General features: G+C 31.6%; 1 protein-coding gene across 1 annotated transcript in view; it reads left to right on the plus strand.

Moving 5' to 3' along the window:
* The window catches only part of LOC129980596 (probable G-protein coupled receptor CG31760), a 283993-nt gene that overhangs the window by 259805 nt on the left and 9149 nt on the right, over positions 1 to 15039 (plus strand). The window contains exons 9-12 of the mRNA XM_056090977.1: positions 2097 to 2206; positions 4286 to 4500; positions 9695 to 9833; positions 14730 to 14835. Of these exons, the coding sequence (XP_055946952.1) occupies positions 2097 to 2206; positions 4286 to 4500; positions 9695 to 9833; positions 14730 to 14835 (570 nt within the window). The remainder of the gene's footprint in view (positions 1 to 2096; positions 2207 to 4285; positions 4501 to 9694; positions 9834 to 14729; positions 14836 to 15039) is intronic.

A 15039-nucleotide genomic window follows, 5' to 3' on the forward strand; every position in this document is an offset into this window, starting at 1 on the left:
TGTGTGTGTGCGTGCGCTTTAAAATTGGAAATGCGCAACTCGGAGCGATTTTTCTTTGGGATTAATTAATTAAACATTAAGTTGAATTTTGGCATTTCCCTAAGGTAATTTTTAAAAATGTTGGCTCAAAAAATGAATTCAAAATTTAATATCATAACATCAATTTAATAATCGTGCAATGTTTTTTCGAAAGAGGGTTTTTTTTTTCTAAAAATATTTTTTGTCTGATTTATTGTTGCCCTAATACTAAAAACTTTTTTCATTTTTTCATCAAAGTATTATAAATGGTTGCATATTTTTCCCATTGTTGAAGCTTAAGAACAAGGATTCTATTTAATATTTGTACAGTTTAAGAGACGTATAAAAGTAAAATTACAAAATCGTGAAATTTAGTATATAGATTAACCGGATGTTTCCGTTTTTAATAGTTTATGAAGTTTTGGTACTGTTTCCATTAGAAAGGTTTGTGAAAACAATACACAGAGTAAGTAGAAAGACAATTCAAGTAAGTCAATATTCCTAGCGAGAAAGCTGGTCATCTGAAGCGATTAGTATAAAATAATAAACTAATATTTACTTATTTAAAAACTAATAAATATAGTTAATTTAATAATTATTAATAATTTTAAATAAAATTAGTTTCTGACGAAATATGTGACTTAATGGAGAAGAATTTCTGAAATCTGCATGAAAACTATTTAACAGGAGATAAATGGAAATAGGTTGTGTCTCTTGACTAAGCGTGGGTTTATCTAAATGATCGCAATAAATACAGGCTCATATACTATAGAAAATGAAGGGAGAAAAAATGTACCATCGTTGTTCAGTCTATGCAAAGAAAGTTTCAATAGGGGGTATATGATTGTCACAGGATTCCCCTACAGTGGGAAATTGTAAATAAGAATAGTGGAAAAATGCTGAAATCAGCATTCCGAAATTTATAGAGAAAATTCCATTATTTATCCCAATAATTTTTAAAGAGTGAAAATTCATGATGACAAAGTTGCAAGTCATACTTTGAAAAGAAGTACTGTATTCCTTGAAAAAATGAAGACTGATACAGATATTGAATATATACTTTTTCAACTTACTCTTGCTGTCTCCTGGTGTTTCGTTTATGGACTATTGTATCTTTAGTCTGCAGAAAAAGGCTTTTTCAAATCCAACACGAGTGATGGACTATAGGAAGTAGATGAAGAGGTAAAAAAATACTCCTGGAAAATTTTATCAAAACTCCTTCTGTTATGAAAATCCGATGCAGAACTGTAGTCCAGAATAAATACTATCAGATCAAACATTAAAAAAAATTAAATTGCTGCGAAATCTTTCGAAAAGTATGTAAATACTCTGTGTATCAGATATCACGAGTTGTGATATTTAATGTGTGAGGAAAATGCTTTGAAAAATCATTTTTTTTAAGTATTGCTTACGGCTAAGTAACAGTTCGTTGTCAATCGAAAAAAGTAGAATTTTGTGCGGTAAAAAAAAATGTTAACCGCATAAATTTAAATACTTACTTTTAAATTGAAACATTTGCTTCAGTATTTTAAAATGAAAGATAGTATTCTCAATTGTGCAGTCTAAACACACAAAAAACACTAGTCACAAATAGAAACTATTTAATTATTCTTTGTTCATTAGTGCTCATCCTGCGATGTGTCTGTAGCTAAATGGTTAAATAACATACTGACAACAACAATTGTCCCAACTTCATCTTTATTCTATAGTTAGATAACGAAATTCGATATATTGCTTAAAGTCAACACTCGGCATTTAAGGATTAACAATGTGACTACGATTGGTGATTAATCTCATTTAGATGTTGTTCTTATTAGCACAAGATTTTGTACGATAATTCCACAAAGTTCCATTTTATTCTGAATGCTGGATAATATCGTGATGAGTCTTAACAATGTTGTTGAGTATTTTGTGCTAATAGGACAGAAATGTGTCCAAAAATTTTGTGTTCTCCTTTATTTATTTCCACAGCTCCAAGTCAGCATATGGTACCGTCATGGCACTTTATTTAACTTTTTCATTCTTTAAAATTCTCTCTGAAATAGAGAGCAACCTGACTGGTTTTTGTTTTCTTTCAGATGGCGGCCATTTTCCCCGTTCTCTCCATGTACAGTTGCATAGCTACCAAGTGGACGCGACACATGGGCTTCTGTCTCACGTATAGCGCCCTCCTTCTTAAAACATGGCGGTACGTCTGTCGTACATTTCTTACCGTTATTCTTTTAATTACTTTTATTTCCCTTAGTTTTCAATAGAGGATACTGGTTTAAAGTGAAAGATATGGTATTTTGTGGCCTTATGCCGGGTTTACACTCGGCCAGTTATAAGATGGCAAGTAGGCAGCGCATGCACTGAAAAATGCTGTTCAATCGGCGAGTAACTGTCCCGATGGGACAACTACAAGCCGCTGTATTGTATTTTTTCTTACTGCGCATACGTTTGGGTAGTACTGTAGGGTTATTTTGGCGTGGAAAAAAATTGATCGCTTATCGTAGATTAATTCCGACATTTTTCGCTCTTTGTTCTTTCTGATACGAGGTTGTGTGTGTGTTTTTTTTTATCCTATTTGCCATATTTTTTCAACAGTTTCCCAAATTTATGTATGTAGGCCATTTTTTTTATTTCATCATATTTCTTTGTGTAAATATCTATTATTTTAATACGATACGTAGTGAAAAAAAATTCAGGGACGCCAAAATGGCAATTTATAGTCAAGCATGGAAGGCTTCAATCTATCTTATGAAGTTGTGGTAAAAATAAATCAGTTCCTTTCTATGCATGCGATGCCTACTTGCCGTCTTATAACTGGCCGAGTGTAAACCCGGCATTATATAATGTACATTATGAGACCCGCTTTCTATAAACTGATCATTTTGGTTTAACATTTTAACGTTTGTTACAATTTCTCTTAATATTTGTTTTTATTTTTTAACTTTGTGAAATGTTTCTTATTTATCTATATGACACTAGTTATAATTTATATGAATTGTATTTTTGTAACTTTAATTGTTTGGCGATTAAGAAAATAATTATTTTAATTAACCTAATATTATTATGAGCATTTATTGTCTTTTGTTCAACACCTGTATCTCTCTATATTCCAGTCTGTTTGAGGCACCGTTTAGGTTTCACTACAATATTATATATATATATATATATATATATATATATATATATATTCTCTTCTAAATGCAGATTTCTTCACTGAAGAACCTTTTAACGCAAACCTTTTATCGGCCAAAATGTTTACAGAGTGGAAAAAGAACGCTCGACCTGGTAAAATTTGGACTATATATTAAGTTGTCCCAAAAGTTTGTTTCTCATCGCGCTATGAATGGCCTTATCTGTCTCTGCTTGTGCAAACATGCAGGCTTATCTATTAGCCGTCTATGTCATCGGTTTCAGTCGTACCAGAGCTCTACTACACCCCAAGCCGGGACTGCACCTTAAAAAAGTTCTTTATTTCATTTGGTGGGATTTGAAAGGCGTCATTTTCTACTAGCTTCTTCTTCAAGGTGAAACAATAAATTCTACGAAATACAATCATCAATTGGTTCAACTGAAAGCTGCCATAGCAAAAAAACGGCCAGAATTAATGAACCTATGAGGCATTGTTTTTCATCATGACAACGCGAGACTACTTATTGCATTAGTCGTAAGAGAGAAGCTCTTACAGTTTGATTGGGATGTTTTACCTCATCCTGCATGCTCTCCAGATCTCGCTCCATCTGATTATTATTTCTTTCTGTCCTTAAAAAATTCTCTTCGTGATAAGCGCTTTAAATCCATCAGCGAAATAAAAGCGCACCTCGAGAATTATTTCTTGTCCAAAACGCAACAATTTTGGAAAGAAGGCGTAATGAGGCTTCCTGAGAGGTGGAAGACGGTAATAGAGCAAAAGGGTACTTATATAACAAAATAAATAATATCTTTGTGTATTCGTTTCATATTAGAAATAGGAAAGAAACTTATGGGATACCCTCGTACATTACGATCAAAGAGAATATGAAAATTGTTTCTAGCACAGTTACATATGTAAGCGAATTTCAGATTCTTTCAGTTTTATGCAAATTAAAAATGCTGTAGAGCCATTTCTCCACTATCAATAAAATATAAACAATTTTTTTAATCTTCCGAAATCGAAACTGCATATATAGGAGAATATGGTACCAGATTTGGTTGCGATACAATTTGTATTTTCGCACAGGAAATGTCTAAACACTTTATATCTGAATCATACTGTATATTAATAGTGTTATGCCCACAGGGTATCGCTGACCTACCGAGTTAAATCTGCCCACAAACTGAAACTGACCGACAAGCAGCTCCTACAGTGGTTGTTTCCTATCCTTCTGGTGATGGCCATCTACCTCGGGACCTGGACCATCTCGTCTCCACCGGAGGCAGTCTACATCGAGGACTGGGACCATCTCAAATTCAAGCAGTGCGATTACAACTGGTGGGACCACAGTCTGGCGATAGGTAAGACCTGCCATGGCGTTGATTAGAGCATTGAAGAACACAAACTTCCTGCAGGTGCGAGTGAATATTGAGATCGCATTCACAGAAATTAATTACTACATTCATTTTTTTCATTTATTATTATTTTCTCGTATAAGTAATATAGAGAATGTATAGTAATCGTTAAAAAATTCGAACTCGAGATTTTGACAAATCTCCACTATTTAGATCTTCCTGAGTTCGATAAGCACATTTTTGGGAAATGTCTGTCTATGACAAAGATAAATGAAAAACGTTTTGAGCTAGACGACTGAAAATTGGTATACTGTTATTATACCAAATTTGCAGATTTCTATTAAATTTTGAGTAAAATCTATTCAGTGGAAGGCAGTCTGTTTGTGTGTTCGAATATAAGTTAACGCAATAATTATAAAACGAAGATAGATAGATAAAATTCGGTACACAGATTTAATATCTTTAGTGTGGATATCTGTCAGATTTTGAGCCAAATCCAATTACGTGTTGACCGTCTGTTGGTCTATATTTCAGAAACCTGTAAATGCGGTGACTCAAAAACGCAGTGATTTAAATATATCAAATATAATAAGGAATGTTGTACTATAAATGAGGGTTTTGCGCCATATTTTTGTTTTAATCGATTGAAGAAAACGTGTCTGGAACAAAATTCTCTGGATATTATTCACGCATGCCAGAGATTAATAGCCGAATAACTCTGCAAGGACGACACGATAGATTTAGCAAAAATGCTAAATTAACTACAAAAGTAATTATTTCGCTACTGTATCACCCCAATACCATGTAATAGGTTCTCTGGCATGATATGTTTATTAAAGAGCAGGCGAGAAAGTTTTGAGGTGACCACTTCCACTGGTTTATCCTACATATCCTGTTTTCTTGTCTTACACACATAGAAAATGGTCAATATTACAAGGCGATATTGTAGAATGTTTATATATATATATCCAAAAATTCAGCATTAATTATAATGTTCTTAGTAAGAAGCATCTATGACTGGCAAAGAACAGAGCGTTTGTCCTAAAAGTGGAGAATTCTCGAATTTGGCGATTTCTGAATTAAATATTGGCTTTAAGTTGAAAATTTTAACTTTTCTAATAACAACAATATAGATTGCTTGAAAGAACTGAAATAATTCCAATGAATAAGTGAAATGATTTAGATTAATAAAAATGTTGTTTTACCCTGTTTTTAAATGAAATCGCATTATCTGATAAATAAATATCCAAAGAATCCCATCTGCAGCTTAAGAGGCCTTCTCAGGGATATTTGATAAAATTTCTTTCTTTCATTAAATGAAATATTTCATTTTCACTTTTTAATATAAATGGAACTTTTTTACACATTTCCACAGATTGAACCGCATAGATTGTCAGTGGCTGTAGTAAGCTCAACTTAGTGTAAATCGTAATTCGCATTTCTCACTTTGTTTATATGATTTTATAGTTGATAAAATTATCGATCATTACTTTTAAGTTTCAATTTAATAAATTATAATTCCAATAATTATAAGTGAACTCATATGATTTCATTTATATTTTTCAATTTTTTTTTGTGCGCCATTTTCTTTAAAGGATTTTAATCTCAAATATCCCAAATAATCTGAATAATTACGAGGTCTCCCATTTTAATGTTCTGAATTATTGAAAAATGAATAAATTAAGAAAAAGGAACATCATCATCTTTCCCAATAGCATAGAGTAATAAAAGATTTTTCAAAATTGCTCCGTATTTCCTCCATTAAATTATAAAAGTTCGTCTGAAGCCTCATAATACCTTTAGGGAACATAGCTCGAAATTTCCATCAGTCATAAACGCATTGGAAAAAATATCTAAAACAACATTCTATTGAAATAAAAATGTGTAATAAATATGTAGTTTTCATGACAAGTAATGAAAACACAGTAACATTACGATGACAAGTAATCCATATTAAAATAAGGATATTGTAATAAACGGAGTCATTACAATTATATGACTTTCAAAACAAATTTAATAAACTGATGAAAGAGCTTAGAGTCTGTCTCCAAAATATAAAAACATTTCACATTTCTAATTGGATATAGGGCTGAAGATTCAGATTCTACAACAATTTTTTCAAGAATCTCCATAAGCAATTTAACTTAATTTCAATCAATTTCCAATCAACTATCAAAATCTATAAAAAAATGCAACTCTTGTCACATGTAAGACATCATCCATTTCAAGCACAGCTTCTACTTATTTTTAAAAGAACAAGGATTTTTTTTCCAAATTTGAATTATATAAGAATTATTCAATTTTAATTCCTTTGAGTAATGGAAAATATTAGATACTGCGTAATTACGAGTTCTTGCTCGACAGAGTAACGTAATTTGAGCTGTTATTTTTTATTTTATTTTATATTTTTTTGTGATTGCTTTTAACTTACTTAGAATCTGATTATTCTTAAGTCCTTTTGTCTGAGTAACAACCACGATTCTATTCTTTTATTTAAACAGACAATAAATAGAAGCAGAGCCGAAAAGGGCAGTCCCCAAAAACCGAAATATAAGCCATTCCCTACCTACTTATTCAATCCTATTATCTTAAACAGCGAGAGAGAAAATAGCCGCGACATTCGGCTTTTTTTACGATTTTTCGGAACATGTTTTTCATGAGTTCGAAGAAAAACATTTCCAAGCCTCGTTATTACCCTCAAAAAGCAGCTGCATTAAGTGAAAAAAGTCCATTAAAGTAACATGAGCTGACCGATCAATACGAAAGCCATTTAGTTTATTATGAAATGAGTTTTTAGTAACACATACGGACATTTTTCTGGGGCCCTCGTTGATCTCTTCGGGGACGTTAGAAGTGAAATATGGATGTTGTATAAATAAAGAGATACGAAATGAAAACCATTTTTCATATATCAAAAATGGCTTTTAGCGTCGTTATTTTGAAGCTACCTTGTATTAAAAGGAATTTTTTTAAAAATATGAAGAATATATTTTATTCATGATTTTTGATTCAAATCATTTTGCCATTTTCCGGCAGAATATGCTAATATTGAAAACAAATTCTTGTCTGTGAAATATTCACTTATTTATTTTCTTCTTTTTCTATCACAATTTTATCGAAAAAAGTATAAACTATGTTTTTATGCACGCATTTTCATATAATTAAAAGACATTTTTATATAAATCAGAGGACGAAATTATTCGCTTTAAGGAAATTCGACGAAAAAAGTAAAAAATAATGCAGATGTTTTTTTGTTTTTGTTTTTTTAGAGGTTTAAAAAAAAAATTTATTTGAAATGCTGAAGTTAAAAACGAAATCGTTTTAATATAATGCCAAAATAAAATGACATCATAAATTTCAGTTCAAACTATTAAATGGCTCAGCAGTAAGTGAGGAGATGCGTTGATTATGGAAAGGGAATGATAAAATTATTCACTTACAAACATTCCACACAAAATCACAATAATCAGAACTATAGTACATACTTGGTTCGTAAAATATTGGTTCATCCAATCAATATTTTATCCTACGTAATCGAGCTTTCAGACAACTACTGAATCATCTGATAATCTAAAATGGAAATTTGCAAACATTTAACTCTGGCATCATAGCAAAAACAAAATCTGATACAGCAAGGCATTCTATTGCCCTCAACTTCCAAAGAAATCACGTGAATTTAAAAAATGATCACGTGATTAAATCATCATCAATGATTAAAATCGCGTGAATAAAATGATTAAAAGTACAAAAGTGGTTGCAATTACCATACATTAACGAATACTCACAGTAAAAAGAAAAATGTAATAAAAAATATTGTTACACGATAGCAATATGAAAAAAAAAAATCAATAAAACTCATAAACAAGGGAGGAAATCAAATCTGGTCAATAGCTCTCACACGTTAACATCGCATGCCAGTTCATCTTCTTATCCGAAAATAGAAAAATTGTTTGTTTGTTTTTCAGAATAAATATGTATTGGAAATGAAAAGAAAATGCAAATTAAAGAAAAATTAGAAATTTTTAATGAGTTATAAAATAAGTGAAAAACATCAGTAAAATATAAACGTTGAATTAAATGCATCAAAAATGTTTCCCACTTAATTTTTAAATCCGTGTGATGTTATGTAACACTCTCAGTTAAATATGTTATGTAATTGGAATGTCACTTAATATGGCTCGGCTTTCCAAGGTAATTTATTCTTGAGAAAGGTAGGAAATATAAAAACACATAGGAAAGTATAATATGACGGATGAGACAAAGGGCGCTGTAGCTGTATTTCGCCGCTAGTCATTTTTAACGTATGTGAGGGTCCTGGGAGCGCCGTACGCACTTTTTGAATGCTTTAGAAGCATGCTTGGCTAGCAATAGGATGCATATCCGCACATATTTTATTTGCTTTAGTATTATATTTACATAAAGTATTCTTAAATATTACTATATATTTTATACATGTATTTATTATATAAGATTTTTTACATTTTAATTATTATTATTTCGCAGACTTGAATAATGCTTTAGAGTGTGATATTTGTTAAAGCAAAGATGATCGGCATGATTTGCAGCAGTATCTCATTTTAAGATATTAAGAATAGCTCACGAATTTTCTCGTGTTTCACGTTTCATCTGTCGCGGACCGCTCACGAGTTTTCTCGTGTTGCGTGTCCCGTCTGTTATTGCTTCATAAATAACCAAGTTAATAACCTTCATAAATAATCATGACGATTTTCGAACAAACAAGTTTGCCCAAAAACGTGCCGTCCCAGAAGTATATCTTACAGATTTCTTTGCGGTCCTTAATGTCTTAAACATTTGTCCTTGATTGGTTATGTATCTATTTAGCCTAAAAAACATGAAAACGAGATATCTCGTGACCTGTTCGCAATGTGTTAACATCAGACTGTGAAAAGAGAGCGTAGAGCGAATGCCGAGACCATTTACATGCCAACTTCGACGCAAATGTCTTGGAAAACCCTGGAAAATTTCGCTAAATAGAAATTTCGTCCGCTATTGGCATGGAATCGTCATGTATCCTCTGGCTCATTTGTCTTTCGTATGTCACACATTCCTATATGATATTCTGACTCTTTTCATGATATATTCAACCACAAACTATTTGTACTTTGAATCCTATGTTGAAATCACAAAAGACACTTTTATCTTACTTTTTATCGATCTCGTTCTCTTTCGTTTGTTGCAGGAGAATTTCTGTTCCTCCTGTGGGGCATCCGCGTCTGCTACAACGTTCGCAACGCCGAATCCGTCTTCAACGAAGCTAAGCACATCAGCTGGGCTGTTCACAGCATCACGATCGTGAACATCATAATGGTCATGATACAGTAAGTATCCCCCTGCCTTAGAATAATTAATGATCTGCCATAGAAGCTGCTTGGGATCAAGACCCTTGCACGCACGCAAGGTTTGTTTTTTAATAGTTAGTATAATTCCGTGAATCTTACTAAAGTCAGCGAAAGAATGCCATCTGTTTTATTTTTAAGCAAATTCTGTCAAATAGAGGTATTAGTAATTATTTCTTTTAAATAAGAAATTTTCTTTTACTAACTTCAATCTCGGTTGAGGATATAACTTTCCGTTAAGAATGAAAATATATCTATTAATTCAATTTCCTTGAATAAAAGTTTATGAAGGTAATAAGATTTAGCTCTATTTTAAATTGCATCTTTATAATGACTTTTAACACCCTCCTTATCCATTTGCGGTGGAAAGACCTGTCGCCCAAATTGAGATTCTTTTGTCACAGCAGTATCGCCAACGGCGGGCAACACACGTCACCAGGCAATGGTCACAGATTTACTTTAGTTTAATTTAGTTATATTAAAGTTCCGTTTTAAAGCAACATCAGGGCTATTTTGGGATGGACTTCGCAATTTTAAACTGCTGTTAGATGACGAGGACGACACCTAGAGCTAGCACCCACCTCTCCAAACTTCCACACGACGCCAGCGGCGAGGGGTTGGCCCCGACTGATTTAACGTTCACCAAACCCTCTTGCACAATGGTTCTTCGTTGGAATTTGGTCTCGAACCTGAAACCCTCCCGTTCCGAAGCCGAGACCTTGTTACCAGGCCACCGCGTCCACAATTGTCACAGAATTAAAAATATTGTTCGACCCATCGATTGAGATTGTTTGATAGTTTTTAGGAGTACAATCTTGGGTCGAAAATGAATTCATTTAGACAATTTAGATCTTTTTTTTTTCTTTTCAAATTTTTAAAAATATCGGATATTTTGTATGGATTTGCTTTGAATGACAGTAGTCTGTTTTGGCACGCGCATCTATGAATTTCTTGCCGCAGTAAGTGCTTTAGTGCAATAAGACATTAACCCTTTATTTACCGACGGTACTTTAAAGTACAGTTTAAATCCGGCTGATATCTATCTGCACAATATGAGTATTTTTGTAACATCTAGACATAACATTTTGTAACATCTAGACAAACATCTAACATATTCTTGTAACATCTATATCTAGACAGTATTTGAAAGAACACGAAGAATGTTTTTCCCATAAAAAGTAGTAGATATCATCAAAATTATAACATTAAAAATCTTTTATAATAAATTTAATTAATTAAATTATTTTAATTTAAAAAGTTTTTTTTTCTTCCTGCATTTATGCTGTACCAAAACTTAACTAATGGTACAAAAATAAACTTGAAAAATGGATGGTAAAGTAATTCGGTAAATAAAGGGTTAAAATAAATATAATTAAAAGAATTTGCATAATATTTATTTATAAACTGGGACTATATTTTTTTAAAACATAAAGTCCATTTGTTAATGTTATTTCGAATTTCGCACGCACATGATAAAAGTGTAAGTAAAAGAAGAAACCATTTATATTTTTATAATCAGTCTATCTGCTTGATAGTGTGAGAAAATAAAGTTTCTTGCCGACAATGAAATTTGGTCAGTGATCCGATTTTACAAGATATTATATAGAGTACAAGATACCTATTAGTACAAGATATTGTCTAGATATAATATTTGCAACTGCCCAAAGCCCTTTTTCTTCGTACTTCGAACGATTTCATATTAAATGATCGGATCACTGTGGCTGCGGTGAAGTAGACGATCCACTGGATATGCCACATCTTTTCATCTTAACAAATCCACCCACAATCTTGAACGAATCTGGTGGATCAACATTATGGGAAACAAGATGTCCAAAATAGAAATCTTGTGCAGTCCCTGCAAGATAACGAAGAATTGATCTCCCCAGACCAAAGCCTGAATAAATTTTTGTCTCGTTCCTCAATCAAGAATTTCTCAAAAAAATATTAACTTCATTAAAATTCCTCAACTCATACTCCCCACCAAACACCCTTTTTCATTATTGCATTGTATATAGTTATTATTTTGTGTACTGTGTGTAAAATTTAACATTTTTTCTTGTTAGTAAATCTTTTCACCTATATCCTTTCAACAGACAGGGAATCACAGAGATTCCAAATGTGGGGATATTCTGTGACGAAAAGAAAAGCACAGTACACTCCCGATTATCCGCGGAATTGGGTGACGCTGCCACCGCGGATAACCCGAAAAAAAGCTAAAAACGGGTATAGCAAAAGAGAAAACAGTAATTCCAACTGAAAAATCGTTTTATGTACAATAACACGTAAAATAAACAGCATGAAATGTTTAACTAACGCTTAATATTTTAGTATATCACTCAAAACTAACCTAAAATGCATTTTGTGAATGAAAACAGAAAAGTGCTTTGTACTTACGAGAGGCGTCAAGGATACACAGAAAAATTAATACATATGTACTGTTTTAATACTGTAATGTATTATGTAATTACAAAAGCATAACTGTAAAACTACACCTTTCTGAAGAAATCAGTCATTTGTGTTTGCTTCTTGCTTTGGAAACATTTTCTCTTTGCTTGGAAGCAAAAAAAAAAAAAAAAAAAAACTTAGTGTGGCAGGCGCGGATAACCCGCCCGCGGATAATCGGGAGTCTACTGTACAAGATATTGTACGATATCTTCCATGATATTGTCCGACATTCTGAATGCCGGCCAACATCGTGTAGGTATCGTAAGATTTGTTGTTAGGCATTTTGGGCTCGTAGGGGAGAAACATGAATGCCATCTTTGCGAAGTTTACAGTGATGATGCCATTGAACGACAATAAAGAGAGAAAATACTGAAAATTGATAAAAGAAGGTCGAGAAAATGTCACGTCGAATTGCGCTCTAATCAACCATCTGTAACCACTGCGATATGGTACAGGCAGTTAGAATCCACAAATTATCATGGTCCTATAATAATCTTGAGCTTAATTAGCAAGAAAACAATTTTTTTAAATACCCAAAGAATTTACACTTTTCTTATATATAAACGCAATAAAGACATTCCCTCGGGACTGTTCGGTATTATTGTTGTTATTCATTAAATTTTCTCCCAAGATTTACAATTTTTTAATAAAAGAACAGATAGGTATATATGCTTTAGAGCATGAAAGCTGTAAATAATTAAGGGGACTCGATACCCTAAGAATTTTGGAAAAATCGAAGAATATATCGATTTTTCCAATTTTGAGTGAAATATGATCATTGAAACTCTGAAGTATCCATTTGAAAATTTCAAAACAATTGCACAAGTATTTAGTGAGATGTTGAATTATTTTATCTAATGCGATATCAGGTGCCACGACGGCTTCCAGTGTTTACATCAAACATGTTTCATGTACATGTAGCCAAGCTGCTTTATTTTTTTTCTGTGAAATTAAAGCAAGATAATTGTTTGATACTCTAACTGTTAAATCATTGTTTGTTTAGATTTACCGTTGTCGCATTTCTTTTCGATTGAATTTCTCACTGATTATTATAATCATCTTCAAAATGATTCATTTCATTTGAATTTCAATCAAATAGTCTAGAATTATTGACAGTGTATTAATAAATATTTGATAAACAGTACCGAAGACCATTTAATAAGTATTTTGACAAAAAAATTTATTGTATAAAAAAAGTGAGTTTTCTAATTTTTTCTTATAATCCCTACATATGATAATGAGTATTAAAAAATATTATCATATTATTTATTAATGAAAGTGATATCTTAGGACTTCCAAATGCTCTGAGGAAAAAAACCCAGCTTGATACGAGTTGTGTTTATTGCCATTTTATTGTGTTGGAAACTTTAAAGTTGTTTAGCTCATTTTGCTTTTTTCCAAAATGTTGTCTGCAAAATGTTAAAAATCAATCACATTTTATTGTAATTGTACGAATTTTTTTCTGATCACTCTTAAATGCACGCTTAATAGAATTAGGGGTGGATTTCTAAAAATCTGATTAGAATTTTTTCTAAAAATTGAAAAAAAAAATCTCATTTTCCAAAAAATTTCATAAAGTTTGGATTAACTTTTTTTTTTTCAGGAACTAATATAAATATCGAAAATGCGATCCCTAATTCTGTTAAATACACTTGAAGTTCCCTCAAAAAAAAAAAAAAATTGTGAAAAAAATATTTAAAATTGTAAAAATATGTAAAAAATTTAAAATTGTAAAAAAAGTATTTTTAAAAAAGGGTTAATATTTTTTTAATTTAAAATATTTAAATCTGGAAAATATTTTAGAAATTTAAATTTCTGCAATTAACATCTATCTATCACAAAATTTGAAAAATTTGTTTGAAATTGTGAAAAAAAAAATGTTTAGGTACCGCGTCCCCTTAAATGTTTAAAGAGAATAGACTTCTGAATAAAGATATCTTTCGTTTTTATTACTATAAGCGCTATATCTTCAAGTTTGTTCATAACTATTGATCTCTGTTTATTAAATAAAGCATTTTTTCTAAACATTCTTTGATATCAAGGAAATGTTTATTTTCCCGCTTTTTAAGAATATCTGTTTATTATTAATACTAATAAAAAACTTAGCGTTTTTAACTTTTTTTGGAAGGAAAAAAGTCAACTTAATATAAAGACTTATCCAAATTTCCCCCCATTTTGAAAAATTGGATGGAAACAGAGAACAAAGAAATGAAACGCTGCCATGCATCTTCATTTATAACAGATAGGGGTAAAAAATCTATGATAGAGAACAGAATAAAATAGAAGTTAAAAATGATAAAGTTTTTAAATTTTTTTTATAAATAATATATAAGAGAAGGAATTTTATACTTCAAAAGATGTTTTAAAAAAATTGTTTTAGAATATTTTAGTTCCTCACAACTTCTTTTCTTTTTTCTTCTTTCTTTCGTGCAGTCTCGTTATTCTTCCGACGGCGGGGCCGGACATCAAGTATCTCTTCGGATTCATTCGCACGCAGCTTAGTACCACAATCACAGTCATTCTCATTTTTGGACCAAAAGTAAGTCTCAACCTTTTTTTTTTAATCATTTTTTAGAATGAAAGCTGTTTTGATATACGCAAATGATGAGGAAAAAAAGAGAAAGTTAAAGTATGAACTCTCGTACATTTATGCTTAACAAATCATGCTAACCCTTAACCGGGGAGTGCGATATCTCAGACCGCTAAGGATGGACTTTCGGTCACACTTATTCTATTTTTAGTT

The sequence above is a fragment of the Argiope bruennichi genome, chromosome 8, assembly GCF_947563725.1.
Source record: "Argiope bruennichi chromosome 8, qqArgBrue1.1, whole genome shotgun sequence".
NCBI classification, from domain to species: Eukaryota; Metazoa; Arthropoda; class Arachnida; order Araneae; family Araneidae; genus Argiope; species Argiope bruennichi.